This window comes from Coffea arabica, chromosome 8c (genome assembly GCF_036785885.1).
Source record: "Coffea arabica cultivar ET-39 chromosome 8c, Coffea Arabica ET-39 HiFi, whole genome shotgun sequence".
Taxonomy (NCBI): domain Eukaryota; kingdom Viridiplantae; phylum Streptophyta; class Magnoliopsida; order Gentianales; family Rubiaceae; genus Coffea; species Coffea arabica.
Genome location: NC_092325.1, coordinates 43,498,595 through 43,518,830, shown reverse-complemented (window position 1 = coordinate 43,518,830; position 20,236 = coordinate 43,498,595). Strand labels below are relative to the sequence as shown.

Genomic DNA, 20,236 nt, shown 5'->3' with positions numbered 1-20,236 from the left:
TTTGGGAATCTGGTGACATGTTCTTACAGACCGGCAATTAATTTATTTAAAAGAATTAAAAAAAACTTAATATAAGTATTGTTGGTCATAATTTGTGGTGAAAGAGGACTAATTACTCCCCTGCTAATCACATGAATAATTACTCTATAGTTCAGAAATACAAAAATAGTTAACCAAAAAATTAAGTTAAAGATTAATTACTCACAAGACCAGTATATGAGTCATTAGTATCTTTTATTACATATTAAGGCTAGCATCTTTCTATTATTTTTTCTAATTTTTTTTCAAAATTAGTTGTTAACACATGACCGGATCCCAAAAGTAATTGGTAAAAATCAACCATTAGACCTAAAAATATATATATAAACTAAAATACTTAAAATTATATTTGCTTTTATTCAACTTTAAGGATTAAAACACTCGTACCCCGAACATTTAAAATCAAAATGGCAATTCTCTGTCAATAATATTAAAGTACTCGATACCCTTTTTCAAAAAAAAAAAAAAAAAAAGTACTCGATACCCACGTTGGTACATCATTCCATTTTTTTTGTTCAGATGAATAGCTTAAGGATCCATCGAACATTAGAAGTTCTACGACCAAAGAAACTCAAAAGTGCTTCTTTTAAGCCCAAGATTTCGCTGTCCAGGCTCTGTGCAATCCAAAATTATTGAGCAAGTTTCCGTTTTAGGTCCATTTCCGCACTTGTTGTGGGCTAAACCCATTTATTTGGTCAATATTTGTTTGGATTCTGCGTCATGTGTCTGTCATTTGGGATAATTTTATACAAGGAAGATTTGGTAAAATGGCGATTGAGAGATTGCTCACAAAAGAATTTTTATGTAGATTAATTCTATATTCATAAACTGTATATACAGTATGCATGTATAAGATTAACTGCTATAAAAAAATTAATTTTTTATACACTAACAATGTATGCTAGGGGTACGTTCGAGTTGAGTCGAACTCGACTGAAGGTAAAATAACTAAGCTCGAGATCGAACTCGAAATCGAGTTTAATTAAATGTAATCAATTCAAATCAAGGTCAATCGAACCTATTCGAGTTTAATCAAACCTAATCTGGCTAATCAAACTCATATAATAAAAATTAATATTTTATATATAACTTTAAATAAAGGATATTATTGATATTTCACAATAATAAAAATTAAAATATATATTATTAAAAACTCGATTAGATTCGTCGAGCTTTCGAGTGTAAAATATTGAAACTCGAGCTCGACTCATTGCTTCTATCAAGCAGCTCGAGCTCGAGCTCGAGTTTGAGTTTAGTCAAAACGAACTAGAGCCGAGCTGCTGACTGAATAGCTTGTGAGCTCGAGTCAAACTACTCGGTCCAGCATCAGCCATATTGTATATACCATCATCATTAGATGCATAACAATTCATTTGAATTTAAAATTTAAATTCAAATTTTGTTCATATGTTATGCATCTAACCATGATAATATATATGCACTGCCAGGTGTATATAAGATTTATTTTAAAAAAATAGAGAGTTTTTTTTTTGTTATATTAATAATAAGATATGTTGCTCTCCTTATCATCTTAATCTCCCAAACAAGGCCGTAGTGACCATGCTGTGAATGCCTCTATGACCACTCTATGTTTCGGAGGCCACATCGCCCGTAAACAACAACGTTGAAAGTTGAAACTTGAAAGGGAGATTCAAGAAAACCCAAAATGGTCAGACAAGAAAAATAGCCCAGAGGGGGGAAGGAAAAACTCAAAAAGCCGAACTATATATATTAAGGATGGCATTTCTGAGGTCGATCGTGACACCAAAAACAGCTGCCATAGCTGCTGCTGCTGCCTTCGTCTCTTCTCTACCTTCATCTTCCTCAGATTCTTCCTCACAGTTCCCAGGATTCCTATCGAAAACCTTAAACTCTGGGTCAATTCCCTTGTCTTGTAAAGATAATTTTAGACCATTCAGATTGGGGGCAGTCAAGAGTCTTGCTGCTTCTAAGATGGAGGCCCCCTCGTCCAATCACAAACCCTCTTCTTCTATTCAGGTTCCCACATCAATTTTCATGGAATTTTTCTATGAAAGAGAATATTCTTATCGTCTCTTTTGGTGTTCTTAGATTCTAAGTCCTAGAGAGCTTCGTTTTTTGTTTTGCTAATTTTTTGCGTTTTTATTCGCAGAATGGCGCTTTCTTGCCTGAGCTACTTGTAAGTTTGATTCTTTGGTTGTTTTTACTGCATGTCTTGTATCAATTTGATCAACATAAATATATACGTTACTGGTGGGGGAAGGGGGGAAGTGGAAAGATCTAAGATTGTTACTATTGATGAAAATGGATGTATTAGAAAATGCTTTCTGACAGTCTTTAGTGGGAAAAATGGAGTCTTGGTACTGAGAGTTATGGTATTAATATGTTAACAGACAGAGTATATGGTGGACATGTCATGTGAGGGCTGTGTTGAGGCAGTGAAGAATAAATTGCAGACGGTAGCTGGTGGGTGCCTGAAAGTTTTGTAGTATGTCATTTTGATTCAGTATTTTGCTGCGGTGTTATTGACTTCTACATTTTTTGATTGAATTTTTTAGGAGTTAAGAATGTGGAAGTGGATTTGACCAACCAGGTTGTGAGGGTACTCGGTACTTCACCTGTGAAAACCATGACTGATGCTCTGGAGCAGACTGGTCGAAAAGCCCGGCTGATTGGACAAGGAAGCCCTGATGGTTTGTTTTGGAGCATTATTTTCATTGTCATGTCTTCCATCAACTCGTTCTTTTAGAGCTTTATTTTCATTATCATGTCTTCCATCAACTCGTTCTTTTAGCTTCAAGTTATTCCTTTGATGGTTACATGATATTTTGAATCCAACATCCCACTCTGAAATTGTTTGCTCATTTCTTAATTTTGGGTTTGTGGTCCTTGGTGTCTTGTAAAATTCATAATGAGTGCTACAGGTTGTTGCACTTGCATATTGCCTTTTCTCTTTTGTATTGGATGCTTCTGTGTCCTTTCTCTTCAAAGGACTGTTGGTCTTAATGCAATGATATTGCTCATGTTCTAGACATAATTCAGCATTTTGATGTGCTGCAGATTATCTGGTTTCTGCTGCTGTATCTGAATTTAAGGGTCCACTGGTTTTTGGTATTGTACGCTTTGCTCAAGTAAACATGGAATTGGCTAGAATTGAAGCTAATTTCAATGGATTATCACCTGGAAAGCATGGTTGGTCCATTAATGAATTTGGTGATTTGACTGGGGGTGCAGCAAGCACTGGCAAAGTTTACAACCCAGCTAACTCTGCTGATAAAGAGGTGTGCTTCTTTCTCACTTATGTGCTGCTTTATACCATTCTTTTGCCCGAGATAATTTCACTTGTATTAAGTGCTAGTCTTTAAATTACTAAAAAGCACCTTACTATTTGTGGCCTGTTCTTATAAGTACAATGCATCTTGCTTGTTCTAATTGGTTCCTAAACTATTCTGGTTATGACATGGTTGTTCATTGCATTAATAGGATGGTAGATTCCTTTAGGAGCTGTAACAAACCTAGCAGTAACATTCAAAGCATGGAACACAAAAAGGGGGTTGCGGAAGAAAAGAAGAAGAATTGGAGAACAGCTTGTAGAAATTTGATTCTAGTAACCTGTAAAATAGGAAAATAAGATTTGTCAAAGTAATACTTTGTATTTCTTCTAGCAGTGCCACAAGAATGTATGCACAAAAGGATTTACAAGGTGGAACATTTAAAAAGAGGGGATTCAAAGTTGCTGTTAGAAATCTTTTTTTTGTGTGTGTGTGTTTGTCTGTTTGAGGTTTAGTTTGTTGTCAACACATTCACGAGTTGATTTTTATCTTAGTGATGCCTTGCCATATTGCTAAAGCTAAAGCTCTGCCTTTACAAATTGTAGGATACAGGACAATAGATCCTAAAGCAACAGAAAAATCCTTTTAGCTCAAGGTCATGAGTTTGAAATGCCAATGAGCTTAATACCACAAAAACAAGAAACCCATGACAATCGAGATACTACAAAATCTCTTTTCACTATTCTCTATTTCTAGTGTTTTATGTCTACATGCAGAAGAGGCTGCAATAATCAATAGTGCATATATTGGCAAAGCTTGAGTCTCTATTTTTACTTGTATGGATCTGTTGAAATACTAAGTTGGACAAAAGGTGGATGCAATATGTCAAAAGGTTGTGATTGCTTTGGTTGGTATGAACAACTCCTGTGATATTAATGGTTTTTCGGAAGATGGATTGATTATGTTAATTCTGTAGAATAAGAGAGCATGAGATGCCACCAATGAGAGATGCTGTTCTCCATAAGCAGGAAGTTTCTCTCACAGCATCATTACCCTTTTGAAATAGGCAGTAACTTCTGTGAAAGCACCCCTTTTGGAAATTTATGTTCTAATTGATTCCTCTGCAGGGAACCTGAATTTATGTTCCTCATGGCTTTTCTAAATTTCATTCTTTTGTGCACGTGCAGTCTGTGTGTGGGGTCCTCTCTTCATTCTTTTTGTCTTTCCTTTTTCCTGATATATGAATACATGGTCAATGCTGCTTCTAAAATTTACATTCATTTCTCAGCCACTGGGTGACCTGGGAACATTAGAATTTGATGAGAAAGGTGATGCATTTTTCTCCGGTGGTAAACAAAACCTGCGAGTTCTTGATCTCATTGGGCGATCTGTCGTGGTATATGAAACTGAAGATAAATCAGATCCAGGTCTTGTAGCAGCAGTGATAGCTAGAAGTGCTGGAGTGGGTGAGAACTACAAAAAGCTTTGCACATGTGATGGTACAACCATTTGGGAAGCCTAGTAAATTTTGATTCATACATCATCCATGCGTGTAGAAGCAGTTGATCCTGCAGATGTCATGTATGTACTGTATTATTATTGGTGATGCAAGGATAACTTGTGAGGCAACTAAATGTTTTATTTCTTTTGCTGCAATAAAGGAAATGCAAAAGGCTCCTTTCTTTTCTTTTCTTTTCTTTTCTTTTCTTTTCATTTTGCCTAAGAGATTGGCAGGAGACGTGGCCAAAGCGGAGTGATCGGAAAAGGGTGAAAGTTGATGGCTGTTGCTGTTTTCCAATGGAGATCATGAAATTGGAAAGTGAATTTTTTTTTTTTCCTTCTTTTGTTGGGGTGGATCGGACATGTCTAGATCGGTGGTCATAACAAAGAAGCAATGCGCTCAAATCATTGGTTCTTTCATAGAATTTTTATGAGAATGAAGTGACTCGTGAAGATGTGGATTGGAGAATCGAACCCTCAAGCTTCTTAAATGGAGCTAATTACTGCATGAAACAACCGCGGTTAACACAATAAACTTCTGTGACTCATTGAAGCTTGCGGTTAATTCTTGATCCTATTCATCTAATTCCGAATCAGATCATCCGTAACTACAACTGATTATACTCTTTTAACGTCATTATAGACATTGATTTACTCGTCTGCATTACACATCATCAGAATCCTCGCTCTGCCTTTCATTTAACCTACCCAAAATGGAGAGCCGATGGTTCTACAAACGGCAGCATGCATGGCGATATCTCCCTGTTAGTATTTTAAAGTTCACTTTTTAAGATTCTTTATGTAATATGTACAGAAGTGTTCGACCAAAACAAACCAAAAACAAATGAAGTGCGAGGAAGAAATGAAAAGAAAGATAGGGTAACAACTTCTTACGCATGAAACGCGAGGGAAAATAGAAATAGAAAGAAAGTTTAATGAAAAAAATTCGTCAAAAGGCAATTTTGTTGAACAAAATTTATGAAATATATCTTAATGAACCACATTGATGATTGATCTCAGCAAAGCTGTACAGACTTTTTGCAAAAAGGCGAGTCACACAAAAAACCTCACAGCTGATAAGTCCATAAACAGTATAGATTATGATTTTATTCGGTGGAACAAAACTGGAAAAGACTCAAATTTTCAAAGGTGGCAGCAGCCCTTCCCTCTGAGCCATTTCATACAAAGCGATGGCCATTAGAGCTTTCGCATCCGCTGTGGCACGCCAGAGTTTCTGATATGGAACTACATGCACCTTAATTAACTCACCATGGTCTCGAAGGCCCGTTTGCTTCCCTTGGAGCTGCGTGATGACTTCTTTACTCACATTTCCTCTGTACAAGAATAGACTGATTTCCTCATCACAACCACCCTACGATTGAACAAACAGGAAACCAGGTCGCCAACAATGAGATGACTAGAGAAAATAATGAAACCATCCAACAGGTAGACACTCGAAAACAAATGAGAGAATGAAAAACTGAGTGAAAAGCTTGAAATTATAGTATCTTCTGAAAATCTTTCTAGGAATGAAGTGTGTGATACCATTACTAAACAATTCTATTCCTTGTCCATGTCATATTATGAATAAATCTTTAACATATATGTTTAAGTTCAGAGCACATGTAGTTTTACGTAAACTTAATCTCTATAACCATGCCACTTCGATGATGGCTACTCCTGCAGAATTCCAGTAAATGAGTTGTATGAAACAGTTCTTCTGAATGGAGGATACAGAAAGATGGCTTATCTTGCAGTAGTTTCTCAAGAGAGCCCAAAAAAAGAGAGAAGGAATAAATATCATTCAAATAATCTCAAATGGCAAGAGAATCAGTAAGATAGTATGGGTTGCGGCAACTACTTTTATAACATTTGATTTGATTCTTTTTCGTCTTTAATAATCCTTCTATTCTACAAACATAATACAATATTATATACAGCCTAAAAATCTTTTCCAGGGGGAGCTGTTTTAGTTCCTTGAGAAATACTCAGAATTCTCAAGTTGATTGTCAACCTCTAGAGTGATAGGTCAGATTAAACCATGGAATGAAAGTTCAAACAAGCAGGTGCCAACTTACTGGAGAAGGGAAAGCTCTGCATCCGGTTGATGGATCTAAAAGGGCAGTGAGATCAATCACATCATCCAGATTCAAGTGTATTCCTATCTCCTCCTGCACCTGCCACAGACTTAAAAGCAAAGTGTTAGCGTACTTCAATGCATAGATCTTTAACAGAATACCGAATAACATGTGATTAAAATCTGAAGACCATCTCAGGTAAAATGGACAACGAACCCCGGTTTACTTCATTCTTACGTAAAAAGGAGCAGATGAGGCAGAAATGCACTCAAGAAATTAGAGAGAAAGTTCCCAGAGCAAAAGAAACAGAGACCTCACGAACTGCTGTTCCAAGGAAGTCACCTTTGTCATCGTCCAACATTCCAGCTGGCAATTCTAAAATAAGCCTCCCAACAGGAACCCTAACCTTTACATTAGAACTATTATCATTAGTTAATACTAGCTCAAGTTTCTATATATACAGTTCGGTTCTTTATATGAGAATTTTATTCAAAATTCGCAATGTCATTAATGAGGTAGAAAGTCGTTCTCCCAGAAACTTACCTGTTCAGTCAGCACAGCATATGTCTCGCCTTCTGAGACTAAAAGGACCAGCACCGCAACAGCTGGTCCTCTTGCGAACACAATGCCTGGAACCTAGTCAAATATTAACATAAAATCCACACATAACAACAACAAAAGAAGATTTTGAATCCATACAGAAACTCCATGAAGTTGAACACATGGATCCCACCCTTATAAACAAAGAATTGAAAATCAGGTACCTTATTCCCAGTTTCCTTATCAAAGATATCAGCTTTAAATTTGAGAAATCCAACACGTTTCCCAAACATATCTACACCCTGCACCAACAAGACTAGACTCACAACTCCATTGCAAAAAAGGGTACCAAGACAGCAATGCATCACTTCAAAAAATTCTTTGAACTTATTAAAGAATGAAAGTAGCTAAGCTAGCTAACCTGGATAAGTACTTGTTTCAACAACATCCCTCCATTAGCCAGAAGTCCAGTCTCAGTTTGTATGTTTTTCAACCACTGCTTGAACAAAGAGGATTCAATAGCATTCCTGCAACAAACCATATCCAATATACAGTTTAGTCCCGAACTCCAAAAATTCTTGCACGCATTCGGATGAGCAAGTCTAACAAATTCATTTTATGATGACAAGGAAAAGTTTAGTCTTGCGAAAAAAGTCTGCCCGGAGAAAATAAAATAGAAGTGCAATCTAGATATAAATAACAAAGCACTGCCAATTATGCGGGATTTTTTTTTATCCAATTTTTGATTGCTAAGTATAAAACTTTGAGTAGGAGGATAAACGCACCGGAAGTCGGAATCGGAGACCCCCGGTGCGGCGACGACATCAACGGGTTGGCCGAGCTGACGCGGGAGGTTGATGATGTGGGTGAGTTGTCGCGAGCTGGAAGGTGACTCGGTTGACGTTTTCCTGGAGTAGGTCCGGCGAATCCTCTTACTGTGTGAGTGTGTGTGAAGAAGAATAGGAACAGTGGGGAGCGTGAATTTCTTGAAATGCCTGGGAGACAGGGATATGTGAAAAGGCAAACGCTGCATCGTTTTTCTTTTTTTCTGGTACAGGGGAAGAGCAAGGGCTCCTAATTACACAAAACAAGTCTGGGGGTAGTCACCCAATCATTTCCTTTCTCTCCAAATGTGTTGTAGCTTGCCTTCCCATTCTTTTTTGCACCTTTTTCGTATTTACAGCGCCAGGTTATAGTGAGGAGATTCCTAATTTGCTTCCCGGACTAAATTTAATCCCACCTTTAAACCTGTCTCCAAAATAATCCCTTGTCCCAAGCTAACTTCAGTCCACTCAGTATGCCCCCCCCCCCCCCCCCCACAGCTCCGCACCCATATTCAATGCTACTCCTCGATTCATCATGTCTCTGGTTGTACCTTGCTTTTCCTGGGTTTGCTCTCGAAGCCTCGTCAATATTTTAAAAATCCAGTCCGATCGGTCGAACCGATTGAACCGCCGACCGACCTTCTTTCCCATTTGAATTTGATTAAAAATCAGTTAGTATCAATTTATATTTAAATCAATTGAACCCGTCAATTCAACTACTGAATTGTTGATCCAAAATGATTTTGTGAGAACAGGTCGATTTAACATTCAACCTTAATAAGCCAACAATTTTGAATTTGGTCAACCAATCTCGTTGATGGCATTCCAAATACAATAGTTTACCAATTACCCATGAGTAATTATCTTCAATTAATTAGACAATAACAATTATTGCCTTATTCTACTCATTTCTCTCTCTCTCTATAATTACATATTAACTCTTATTTAACATTTATAACATACAATTGACTATATTAGTTTTTTTTTTAAAAAAAAATTTGAATGCATTTCATTTATTTGTAAATGCCTTTTAAGTGTTTCAATTTTTATCATATAAACTAGTACTCATATAATTTAAGAAAATTAAAAATATATGAAATAATAATATTTAAAATCCTTCAACTTATAAAAGCAATTTTTCAGTCTCAAACAAATAATGCTACTTATAATAATAGAATGAGAATTGAAGCGATTATATTTAGAGCGCAAAAGTGTAAAAAGTTCAAAACTTGTCGTGGAAGTATAAAAAGTTCAAAACAAGAAGTTAGATGAAATAAAGAGCGCAAGAGTGTAAAACAATTTCAAAATAAAAGAAAAAAGAGACGCATAAAGTCATCATATTAGGACAAATTCTTAAGTGTCAAAAAGATCATTTTTAAGGGTAACAAGTGACGATTGGTTTTCGACATTGACGAATTTAACATATAAGCATGGGAATACGTAGAACTAACTACGAGTATTACTGAGGTAGAGGGTAAGACTGATATCATGAGAAACTACACAGCATAACATTAATTTCCATCAAATATTTGTGAATGCAGATGTTGCTTATTGCAAAACAATCTCTTCAAAAGTTTGATAATTTCAAAGGGTGAAATTGAAGTTCCTTTTTTTTTTTTGTTGGTAATTATAGCCTACGTGTTAGCAATATTTTCGTATCAATTCGCTTTAATGTCGGAATTGTTACCAACTAAACTTGAAGAAAAATTTCAGATGATTATACTACTAAAGATCCAACCTGGACAGATTCAAAAAGTAAAATCCTGAAAAAGAACCAGCCTCTACTTTTCTTGATGTTTCAATCGACGAGGTCATGAGGGGCAAGGAACCCGAAGTTACGGCTTGATTATAGCAGTAATAAATTTTGTTAACATGTTCTGCTATCAATGTTTGCCTGAACGTGGAAGGAAAAATGCCAACCACAAAGGTATAGATTGATCTGTTGGTTTGTAAATTTTGGGCGTTGGAGTAAGAGCAACATTTTTTGTTAATTCAAAAAACTGGCTGTCTTGATGGATGAAATGCTTTAAATTCAAAGTGCAATGCTGGATGGAATTTTTTCTGAGACTTGGAAAGTGCAGACATGTAGTGTATAAATTGCTTAGTATTATTTTTTTTTTTCCTTTGATGGTTGAATTTGCATATTTAAAGGAAACTCAATTTGCTGCACTATCGTTTAACATATTCTAAAGATAGTTTCTATTCGCTTTCCCCTGGTTAAAACCCACCATAACCCTCAAATTAATTTTTCTAAACTTGTCTAATTTCAACTTTAGCCGTCTGTTCAAGCCCACCTCTGCTGCCCGCACCGCAGCACATGTTGGAATGGGATCAGGTCTTCCTTGTCTTATTTGTCGTTTCGTTTCGTGGATATCACACAACTCATCAAGTTGTCGTCTCATCTTCTATTTAAGGCCCTGGCTTGTTATTGCCAGAGGTCCCGACAGAAACCCGAAAGTTGGCCACTTGGCCATGGAGTTTAACAGTTTAGCAGTTTTCCTTTCTCCCCTCTTATTCTGCATTGCCTTCATCTTCCTTTATGTAGCTCACAGATCCATCAACAAGCAGAAGAGGCTTCCTCCAGGCCCCAAAGGCCTCCCCTTTATTGGAAACCTCCTCACAATTGGTGACAGACCCCATGAGTGTTAGCCAAAATTTATGGTCCGCTCATGACAGTCAAACTTGGCTGTGTCACAACTGTAGTTGCATCTTCAACTGAAATGGCTAGAGAAATTCTCCAAAAGAATGGTCATGCCTTCTTGGGCAGGACAATCCCGGATGCAGTCACTGCAGAAACTGATTACGAACACTCCATGGCTTGGCTTTCTGGAGGTCCACAATGGCGAAAGCTTCGTAAACTTTGCAACAGTCAAGTTTTCACCACCCAAAGATTGGACGCGTTGCGCGGATTGCGGCATCAAATGATGGAAAACATGGTTAAACGAGTTTCAGATGCTCGAGAAGCTGAAGAAGCTATTTACATTGGGAGGTTAGTGTTTGGGACAACGTTGATCTTATTGTCCAACATGATGTTTTCGATTGACATGCTTGATCCGGACTCCGAAGAGGTTAAAGAACTGAAAGAGTTGGTTTGGAGGATTATGGAGCTTTGTGGCAAGCCAAATCTTGCAGATTTTTTTCCCTATTTTGAAGCCTCAGGGAATAAAAAGAGATATTAAGCGTTCTTACGATCGTTTGCACGCGTTAATTGAGAACGCAATTGATCGTCGCACGAAACGTAGGGCTTCTAGATCAGAGAGGTCAGGGGATTTCTTGGATGCTCTTCTTGATGATAGTGAAGAACATGGCCCGGATGAACTGGACCGCCGCGATGTTAGGCTACTGCTCATGGTAACGATTAATTTAGTTTGCAGTTTGCGCTCATCTACTTTGGTAATTGAATCTGGCTAGGATAATTTGGAAACAGCACTCCTGAGATATGGTAATTTAATCTCGTATTGAAGTTTACCAGCAATAAAAATCTGTTGACCTGAGAACTCTTTGGTTTCATGCATGCTAAAAGTTTAACATGTATTCCAATGGTATCTAGGCATTTGCACATGCACTAGTGTTTCCAGAACAATGGCAGGATCATATAACACCTCTGCTTAACGTTGCTTACAGAATTTTCTATTGAATTAATAATACCCTTAATTTATCTAGCCAAGCAAGAACCACAGACCATCATAAGCATATCATACCCCCTGCTTTTCTTATTTCGGAAATTTTTGTCTGGTCAAATCTATTATGGATTAGGAAATGTATTTGAGTTAGACGCAATTATCAACGAACTCTTGCAATACGCCATTGTTAGGGGACAAAACAGTAATAAGGTGACGAATAGCTTGCTGGTATAACCAATTAACTAAAAATGAATTTCTCCTTTCGCATCCAAAAAATTCTCCATATATTGACAGCATATCTATGGAACAAATTGCCGGATTTGTTTATAGGCGGTACAGATACCACCTCCGCCACTATGGAATGGGCAATGGCAGAGCTTCTTCACAATCCAGACAGGATGGCAAAGGCAAAGCAAGAATTAAACCAAAAAATTGGCTCAGGATCCAGCGTGAAGGAGCAAGACATCCTGCAACTTCCTTATTTAGATGCAGTCATAAAAGAAACGATGCGGCTTCACCCAACAGCGCCCCTTCTGTTGCCCCACCCCCCCCAAAAAAAAAAAAAAGGTGATGCCCCTGACGGGTATCTAAATTATTTTTCATCTGAACTCAAAATAATTTATCGGGTCCGGGTCCAAATTCGACCCGTTGATGCCCCTTACGTCATCGGGGTGCAAGTATTGAAAAAGGTGACTGGGCTGGTCCGACTTTGGTTGAAAATGGCTTCCAGAAATTTCAATTGTGGACTTAATTTCAGTTGAAAAAGGCTCGGAGAAATTGTGGTGGAAACACAATTTGGATTATAATCTTGACTAAATCAAGAAAACATTTGGATTCTTCTGGCATATTAGAAAACGGAGAGTTGGGCTTTTAAAAAAATTTCTCAACACTCACCAAACTATTTATTATGTTACTTGTGTATTTATTACGTTAATGTCAATGTCTGTTGTTCTTGTACCTACACTATACGGTGGCCACAAGTCCCTAATCTGACTGCAACTACTTCATTTTGCGGTGACTATCCAACTCAATTTTAATATTTGAATTACCATTAAACGCTCGGTCCGCATGGTAGGAATATTATATTCACATATATCCTTTACTCGACTCTCAAACTGGTCATAGTTGGAATATTATTGACAAATATCGTTTATTCGACTCTCAAACTCCTCATTTCCTTAGAGGATGATTTTTTTTTTTTTTTTTTAGGTGTGTCCCGCAGGGAGTGGACCCCGCAGACTATTCACCACCCTCAGCAACTTGCTGGCAGCAAGGTACTCTAAGAATTTAAATTAGCAAATTGAAACTTTCCATATAATTACCAAATTGAAATTTCCATGTAATTAGCTATTGTTTGGTTAAAATGCAAATAGTTGTGTTCTTCTTTTACATTCCCTTAAAGAAAAAATCGAAATGCAAACGAAGAAATTACACTAATTTCTTTGAATCCCTTCACTATTTTCCCACCCCTTTCTGTTTTACCAAATAGGAGAATGAATTAGATGCCTTGTTTGGTAAGCAAGTTTTTGGTCAAATTTGCCCGCTATAAGTTTTTTAACAACATTAGGTATAGTAACGTTAAAAAAATTTTCAAAACTTTTAAACTATACACTTTAAAATATCTAAAAATTTACACACTTTAATAAATTTTTCTATAATTTTTATAATAAATTATAATAAAATTTTAGATAAATATTTAAAAAACTCACTTGCCAAACGAGACCAGAGTTTTCAATTTTCGTTACCTCATTTACCTTTCCTCACTCTTCCTGGAACTAACTAAATAAGGCCTTAATGTCCAACCTGAGATCCTTGGCAAACTTTGCTAGTACTATTAAGGAACTTATTAAATAATTCTTGCTTACAAGATCGCAACGGATCTTCTGTCCCACACTCTGTGCCACTCTTTATTATATTGTTATTTCTCCTGCATAAACATCATGTTTGAGTTCTTTTTTGTTTTCTTAAAATCCAATAACTATTAATTGAGTAATACATAAAATTTAACAAACTCAAAAAATCAAAATGCATAAAAATGAGATTTTTTATGAATTTTCTGCTATATTTTTAATTTTCTATTATATATTGCTTTTTTGAAACTGCTGTATTTATTTTTTACTCAATTAATAGTTATTGGATTTTAAAGAAACAAAAAAGAATTAAAATATGATGTTTATGCAGGAAAAATAATAATATAATAAAAAAAAAGACAGAGAATAGCACAAAATATGGGACAGAAGATCCGTTACGAAAATCAAGAGAAGGAACAAAGAACTAAGCGCCTTTGTGTCACATTTGATAAAGTTGAGTGCTGAAAATCCTTTTGCCTGCAATTGATCAATCATATCCTTGCAGTAGCTCGTTGGTTGGTCAGCTCAACAGTCAACATTACCCGCTCAATAAAAAAATAAAAAACTGGAGACCGGACATGGTTGCCAGCTTGTTTCTTGTAGCGTATTATTCACAAAATGACGCCGTGGGAAGGAATAGAGAATCTCCGGACCAAACCCAATGATCATTATAAAAATATGTAGGAGACAAACTACAAAGTCAAGGATGCCCTGCTTCATATTTTACCCGAACAATTCTCAAAAGAAAATCAACGGAATCGTTCTTTATAATTACTAAACAACAATAAGGACAAGAAACAAAGATGGGAAGAAAAAATAGCAGTAAAATCGAAGTTGAAACATTAAAAAAAAAAAAAGATCAAAAAACACCTTTAGAATATCTTTTTTATCAGACCCCTCCTTATCTTTTGAGGAAATGAGGATGTTTGTAAATATATCAATCACCTTGTATGCTGAAGACTACGTCAATTTGTCCCTAATGAGGATTCTACCAGCTCCCATCCCAAAAAAAAAAAAAAAAAATCCCAGAACTCGGAAGGATGCTGGCTATATACAAAGACAATGGTTAATGTGCTACAATGCAAGTTCTGGGAAGAGGAGTAAGAGATTTTCTTTTTTTTTTTTTTTTTTGGTCCAAACACTTGCTATACACTCATTCTTTCAATGGATAAAATTGATTGTAAATTTTGAAGTTCATTATTAATTTTTTTTACTTCTTTTGGGTACATTTTACGCATACATGCATTGAAACAGTATTGTACAATCGTCTCAAAAGTATGTCACCAATTATCTAAGTCCTTATGTCCCCACGTGAATGGGCTGGTGGTTGGCGCCTCTTCCTCGAGACCGGTAGGTCCTGGGGTCGAACCTCCGCAGCAACATCGGCTTCTCCGTGCATCTAACGTGCTAGGTCTAGTTGGGGCGTTGGGCCGGGTCGAAGTGGGATTAGTCGGGCCACCTTTACGAATTTGATCCGGACACCCACTCCGTCAGAAAAAAAAAAAATTATCTAAGTCCTTATATTATATTATCAAAAATTGTTGGTAACTTCACATAATTTAAGTTTTGCATCGTTGTTTTGTAGTATATAGTTGTTGGTATGATTCCTATTGCTTTGCTGTCCCCAGCTAATTAAACAGCCCTCACCTCACCTAGGGCTGTCAACGGACCCGGATCCGGTCCGGACCCATCAATATTTGCCGAGTACGGGTAGACATATAGTTCCGGGACCCGGACCCGGACCCGTTTAACCTAATAGATTTGCAGGTAGGATACAGAATATGCCGTTCCGACCCGTATAGGACCCGAACCCATTTTTTAATTAATTAATAATTAAAAATATATATCCAATTTTGTTCAACCCTAAATCCCTAATAGTCTAATACCCACGTAACCTACCGCCGCCGCACTCTCTTTTCCTTTGCTCCTTACCCAGCCCCAGCGACCATTTTTCTCCTCTGCCTCCCAACTCCTGAGTCGCGCCTCCACCACCACCACTCACCACTCACCACTCACCACTCACCAGATCTGCAATTTTTCAGGAAATTGACTGAAGTTTGAGTCTGACCGAAAAGGACTAAACGTCTAAACCGAACGTCATCTAATTTCTAAACCTAATCGTCTAATCTTCAATCTACTCTTCACAGTTCACTCCACTACTCCAGTCTTCGGCTCTTCGCCTCCTCGCCGTCTTCAGTCTTCCTGGAGTTCCTGCTCGGCTGCCGCCGCTGCTTTTGCCGACTGCTCGGCTTCTCAGTCAACCGTTGTGTGTTCTTCTCTTCCTGGACTGTCTTCACCGGCGGCTACTGTGCTCATTATGCTTTTTCTTGACTCTTTTGAGCCTACCCTGCCCACCATGCTCCAAGCAAAAGGCCTACTCTTCGATTCCAACTCACAAAATCACACGGCAGACTCTTTCCGCTCTTCTGGAGCTGGGCACAGGATGATTTGTCCAAGGAAGGAAGGAAAACCAACAAATTTCAACGACCGGGCTTCATTTGCTTTGAGGAATTAAGAGCTTTATTTATTTATTATTATTCTGAATTACTGATACGAATATTGGCTCCGGCGACGAGTTTTGAACGGATTCATACAACAACATTTTCTTTAAGATTTTTGGTTGATATTACTTGGGAACAAATTAAAAGAAAAAATCGGAAATTTTTAAGCATCAGAGGACCTCTCTCAGTCTCATCTCTTTCATGGACTTTGCCAAAAGAAGGATTTCTGAGTATTGAATTGCGATGGTGAATTGGGGTCCGCTAAGGTCTACCAGTGGGGTCGTACACCTATCTTACCCAAGTTTTTGCTGTTGTATAATAATCTCCATTTTATTATTATTATTTTTTTTTTTTGGGTAAAATTGTGGGGACGAAGCTTGTGACGGAAGTCGGTGGGTTGGGTAAAGCCTGCCAGCGTTGGACTTTTTAAATCCTTGTGTTTGTTGGATTAGATTATATGAAATAGTTTGCTACATGCAGTTTTCTTCTTGTTGGCTGAAATCTGTTAAGTGTTCAACTCTTGAGCTGTGGTGATGATAGGAAAAACGATTCATCAACTGTTGATGCATTTTCCAGGAGTTACTTGAACAGGTTTTAACGGGTCTGATTGCCGGGTAGACCCGGCCCGGATTTGGGATCCGTCGGGTACGGGTCCGGTGACAGATTAGAAGACCCGTCGGGTATTCGGGTCAAATCCGGAACTAATCTAGCATAACGGGTCCGGGTCCGGATATATGCATTCCGGCCCAGACCCCGCCTGTTGACAGGCCTAACCTCACCCTCCTAACTTGCTAAATGCCTCTAATTTTGTCTTCGTCCGGTCTTAGAAGGTATTGTTCAAACCCAAAAATGGGGCAACCAAGCAAGCAAGCGTTGGATCAGGCCCTTCTTTCTTTCAGGAATAAAAAATAACTACTCAACACTTCATGCCGTCTTTTATTTAAGGCCTTGGTTTGACACCCGATTAGCATAACCAAATGTTCCAGTCGGTAACCCCAAAGTTGGCGATGGAGTTTAACAGTTTACTCCTCCTGTCTCCGCTCTTATTCTGCTTTACCTCCATCTTGCTTTACATAGCAAACCGATCAATCAACAAGCAGAAGAGGCTTCCTCCAGGCCCCAAAGGCCTTCCAATTATTGGGAATCTCCTCAAATTAGGTGACAGACCCCATGAGTCCTTGACCATGTTAGCCAAGATTCACGGTCCACTCATGACAATCAAACTTGGCCGTGTCACGACTGTAGTTGCATCTTCAGCTGAAATGGCTAGAGAAATTCTCCAGAAGAATGATCAGGCTTTCTTGAGCAGGCCAATCCCAGATGCGGCAACTGCAGAAACTGATTACCAGCATTCCGTAATTTGGACTCCTGGAGGTCCAAAATGGCAAAAGCTGCGAAAGCTTTTGAACAATCAAGTTTTGACCCCCCAAAGATTGGATGCGTTGCAAGAATTACGGCACCAAATGATGGAAAACATGCTTAAACGTGTCTTCGAAGCTCGAGAAGCTGGAGAAGCTATTTATATTGGGAGATTAGTGTTCGGTACATCTTTGAGCTTATTGTCCAACATGTCATTTTCAGCTGACGTGCTGGATCCAAATTCAAAAGAAGTTAAAGAATTAAAAGATTTGATTCAGATGATTTTGGAGCTTGTTGGCAAGCCAAATCTCGCTGATTTTTTTCCTATTCTAAAGCCATTTGACCCTCAGCGAATTAGACGAGATATTAAGCGTGGTTATGATGGTTTGCACTCGCTAATTGAGAACAATATTGATCGCCGGATGAAACAAAGGGCTTCTAGCATAGAAAGATCGGGGGATTTCTTGGATGCTCTTCTCGATCACAGTGAACAATATGGCCCGGATGAACTGGATCGCCGCGAAGTTAGACTACTACTCATGGTAATTAGTAGCGTAAATTGCACTTTGCATTCATCTACCAACTACTCTTTTTTTTTTTTTAATCTAATTCTTCTTTTATAAGATTCGTAACTTAAGATGCACTTTGCATTCATCTACAGGTTTTTTTGTTACCCTGAATACGTAATTCTTATCTGTGTATCTACAATTTATTACTATTATGATATATGACATTAGATGCATCTCACGTTGACTTTCCGACGTACTCCATACATAATACAGCTTCTGAAGAGGGAGGGGGGACTATAAGGTGACAGATAAGTGATTGGCTGGATGTGTTAGAAAGCTTACGCAAATACTTGCTTGTAGGACTTTTGAATGACAAGTGCTAAATGAAATTCTTATCTCAAACATCCAATTCCCACATATAATATTATTACTCTGTGAATATTGACAATAATATTTCTGCGCCACCAACAGGATTTGTTTATAGGAGGTACAGATACCTCCAGCGCCACCGTGGAATGGGTAATGACAGAACTTCTTCACAACCCAGAGAAAATGGCAAAAGTAAAGCAAGAACTTGTAGAAAAAATTGGCCCAGGGTTTAGTGTCAAGGAGGCAGACATCCTGCAACTTCCGTATCTAGATGCAGTCCTAAAAGAAACAATGAGACTTCATCCCGCAGCACCGCTTATCACCCATTCTGCCATGACAGACGTGCAACTTTGTGGTTTCGTCATTCCAAAACATACTCAAGTAATGGTGAACGCATGGTCGATCACGAGGGACACAGCTTACTGGAAAGATCCCACCATATTTCTACCAGAAAGGTTTCTGAATTCAGATTTGGATTTCAGGGGGAGGGATTTATACTTCATCCCTTTTGGCGCTGGAAGGCGAATTTGCCCTGGATTGCCTCTGGCAGTGAGAATAGTGAAATTGTTGTTAGCTACTCTTGTACATAATTTTGATTGGAAACTTCCTAATGGTATGGAGCCAAAGGATATGGACATGAGAGATAAGTTTGGGCTTACACTTGAGAAAGCTAAGCCACTTGCTGCTATTCCAATGAGAGTTTCAAATTGTTGAAGTTTTCCTTATCAGACTGTTGGGGTTGGGGAATCCCCGCATATTTCAGTGTCCAAGTCGATGTCCTTTCGTATTGAAGTTGATCATAGATCAATTTGTCACTGAGCAAGCTGGCTTTGTATCTTCTAATGGCTAACTAAAGCCACATGTGAATAAAATGATCAAGGTTGATTTCTGGTCAGGGAAAAGATTGACCATTGCTATTTATTTTCTAGCTTTATTTCATTTTCACCAATGGGAGGCCGCGAATAATAGACATTTTTTGCAAGTCAATAAATAATCAATAATTAACTTTCAAATTTACATCAGAGAGCATATGAAAAAAATTCCTCGATTCATACTCTCACAGCTCGACCAATATTCATGTAAATATACGGTCATCTCATTGCCTCCCAAGGATGGCACTGTCCATTCTCTGAACTCTATGCATATCTTTTTTACATCTTAGGCAAGAACATTTTATTATTCTGAAGAATAGTAAATTAAATTAGACTTTAAAAATCATGAGCACTTTAATGACAATGATAGTAGACCATCCAAGGGCGGTTTTCAAAGTTTCAGTAAACAATTCCATTAATGTCAGTTATGTCCTTACACAGAGGGATTAAAACTAAAGGCATTATTGAACTTTTGGCATTTCATGCATTGATTTTCTGCATGATAAATGATGGTTCAGCTCTTGCTTGCGCTAATGAACTTCTTTTGCTATTCTTAATCTAGGTTTTGGCTTTTGAGATGTGCTGTTATATAATTCAGAACACTTACGCTCTAATGAACATTGGGGCAAAGAATAGCAAATTCTCTATCTTGATTATGGAATTAATATTATGAAGATTCTCTTTTTTTTTTAATGTGGGGTTTTTAATTCAAGGTAATGTCAACTCATTTATGCCAAATTTGCTGATAACTAGACCTCAAGACTACAATAAGAAAGCCGAAGGGCCTTAAGAAACTTGATACTTATGCTAAGCAAATGTCCCGCCAAGTAAATTAAACTTGGGAGAATGGTAAAAGATTAAATGCTTTTTCTATTATATGGCTTAAGGCGTAAGACAAACACCCATTAAAATATTTTGAAA

General features: G+C 37.7%; 3 protein-coding genes across 3 annotated transcripts; 2 read left to right on the top strand and 1 right to left on the bottom strand.

Annotated features, from left to right (window-relative positions):
* The first annotated feature begins 1,644 nt into the window (after nucleotides 1-1,644).
* On the top strand, nucleotides 1,645-4,977 carry LOC113705290 (copper chaperone for superoxide dismutase, chloroplastic). The gene is made up of 6 exons (XM_027227096.2): nucleotides 1,645-2,037; nucleotides 2,171-2,197; nucleotides 2,412-2,484; nucleotides 2,577-2,711; nucleotides 3,079-3,299; nucleotides 4,579-4,977. The coding sequence occupies exons 1-6, from the start codon at nucleotides 1,777-1,779 to the stop codon at nucleotides 4,810-4,812; spliced, it is 951 nt and encodes a 316-aa protein (XP_027082897.1). The 5' UTR covers nucleotides 1,645-1,776; the 3' UTR covers nucleotides 4,813-4,977.
* A 773-nt stretch (nucleotides 4,978-5,750) lies between these two features.
* LOC113706215 (nudix hydrolase 14, chloroplastic-like) lies at nucleotides 5,751-8,711 on the bottom strand. The gene is made up of 7 exons (XM_072063993.1): nucleotides 8,194-8,711; nucleotides 7,830-7,935; nucleotides 7,633-7,710; nucleotides 7,412-7,504; nucleotides 7,182-7,274; nucleotides 6,869-6,967; nucleotides 5,751-6,162 (listed from the first exon to the last, which is right to left on the bottom strand). The coding sequence occupies exons 1-7, from the start codon at nucleotides 8,439-8,441 to the stop codon at nucleotides 5,926-5,928; spliced, it is 954 nt and encodes a 317-aa protein (XP_071920094.1). The 5' UTR covers nucleotides 8,442-8,711; the 3' UTR covers nucleotides 5,751-5,925.
* A 6,856-nt stretch (nucleotides 8,712-15,567) lies between these two features.
* On the top strand, nucleotides 15,568-19,362 carry LOC113706214 (geraniol 8-hydroxylase). Its single transcript, XM_027228102.2, has 2 exons — nucleotides 15,568-18,107; nucleotides 18,546-19,362. The coding sequence occupies exons 1-2, from the start codon at nucleotides 17,184-17,186 to the stop codon at nucleotides 19,155-19,157; spliced, it is 1,536 nt and encodes a 511-aa protein (XP_027083903.2). The 5' UTR covers nucleotides 15,568-17,183; the 3' UTR covers nucleotides 19,158-19,362.
* Nucleotides 19,363-20,236: the final 874 nt, after the last annotated feature.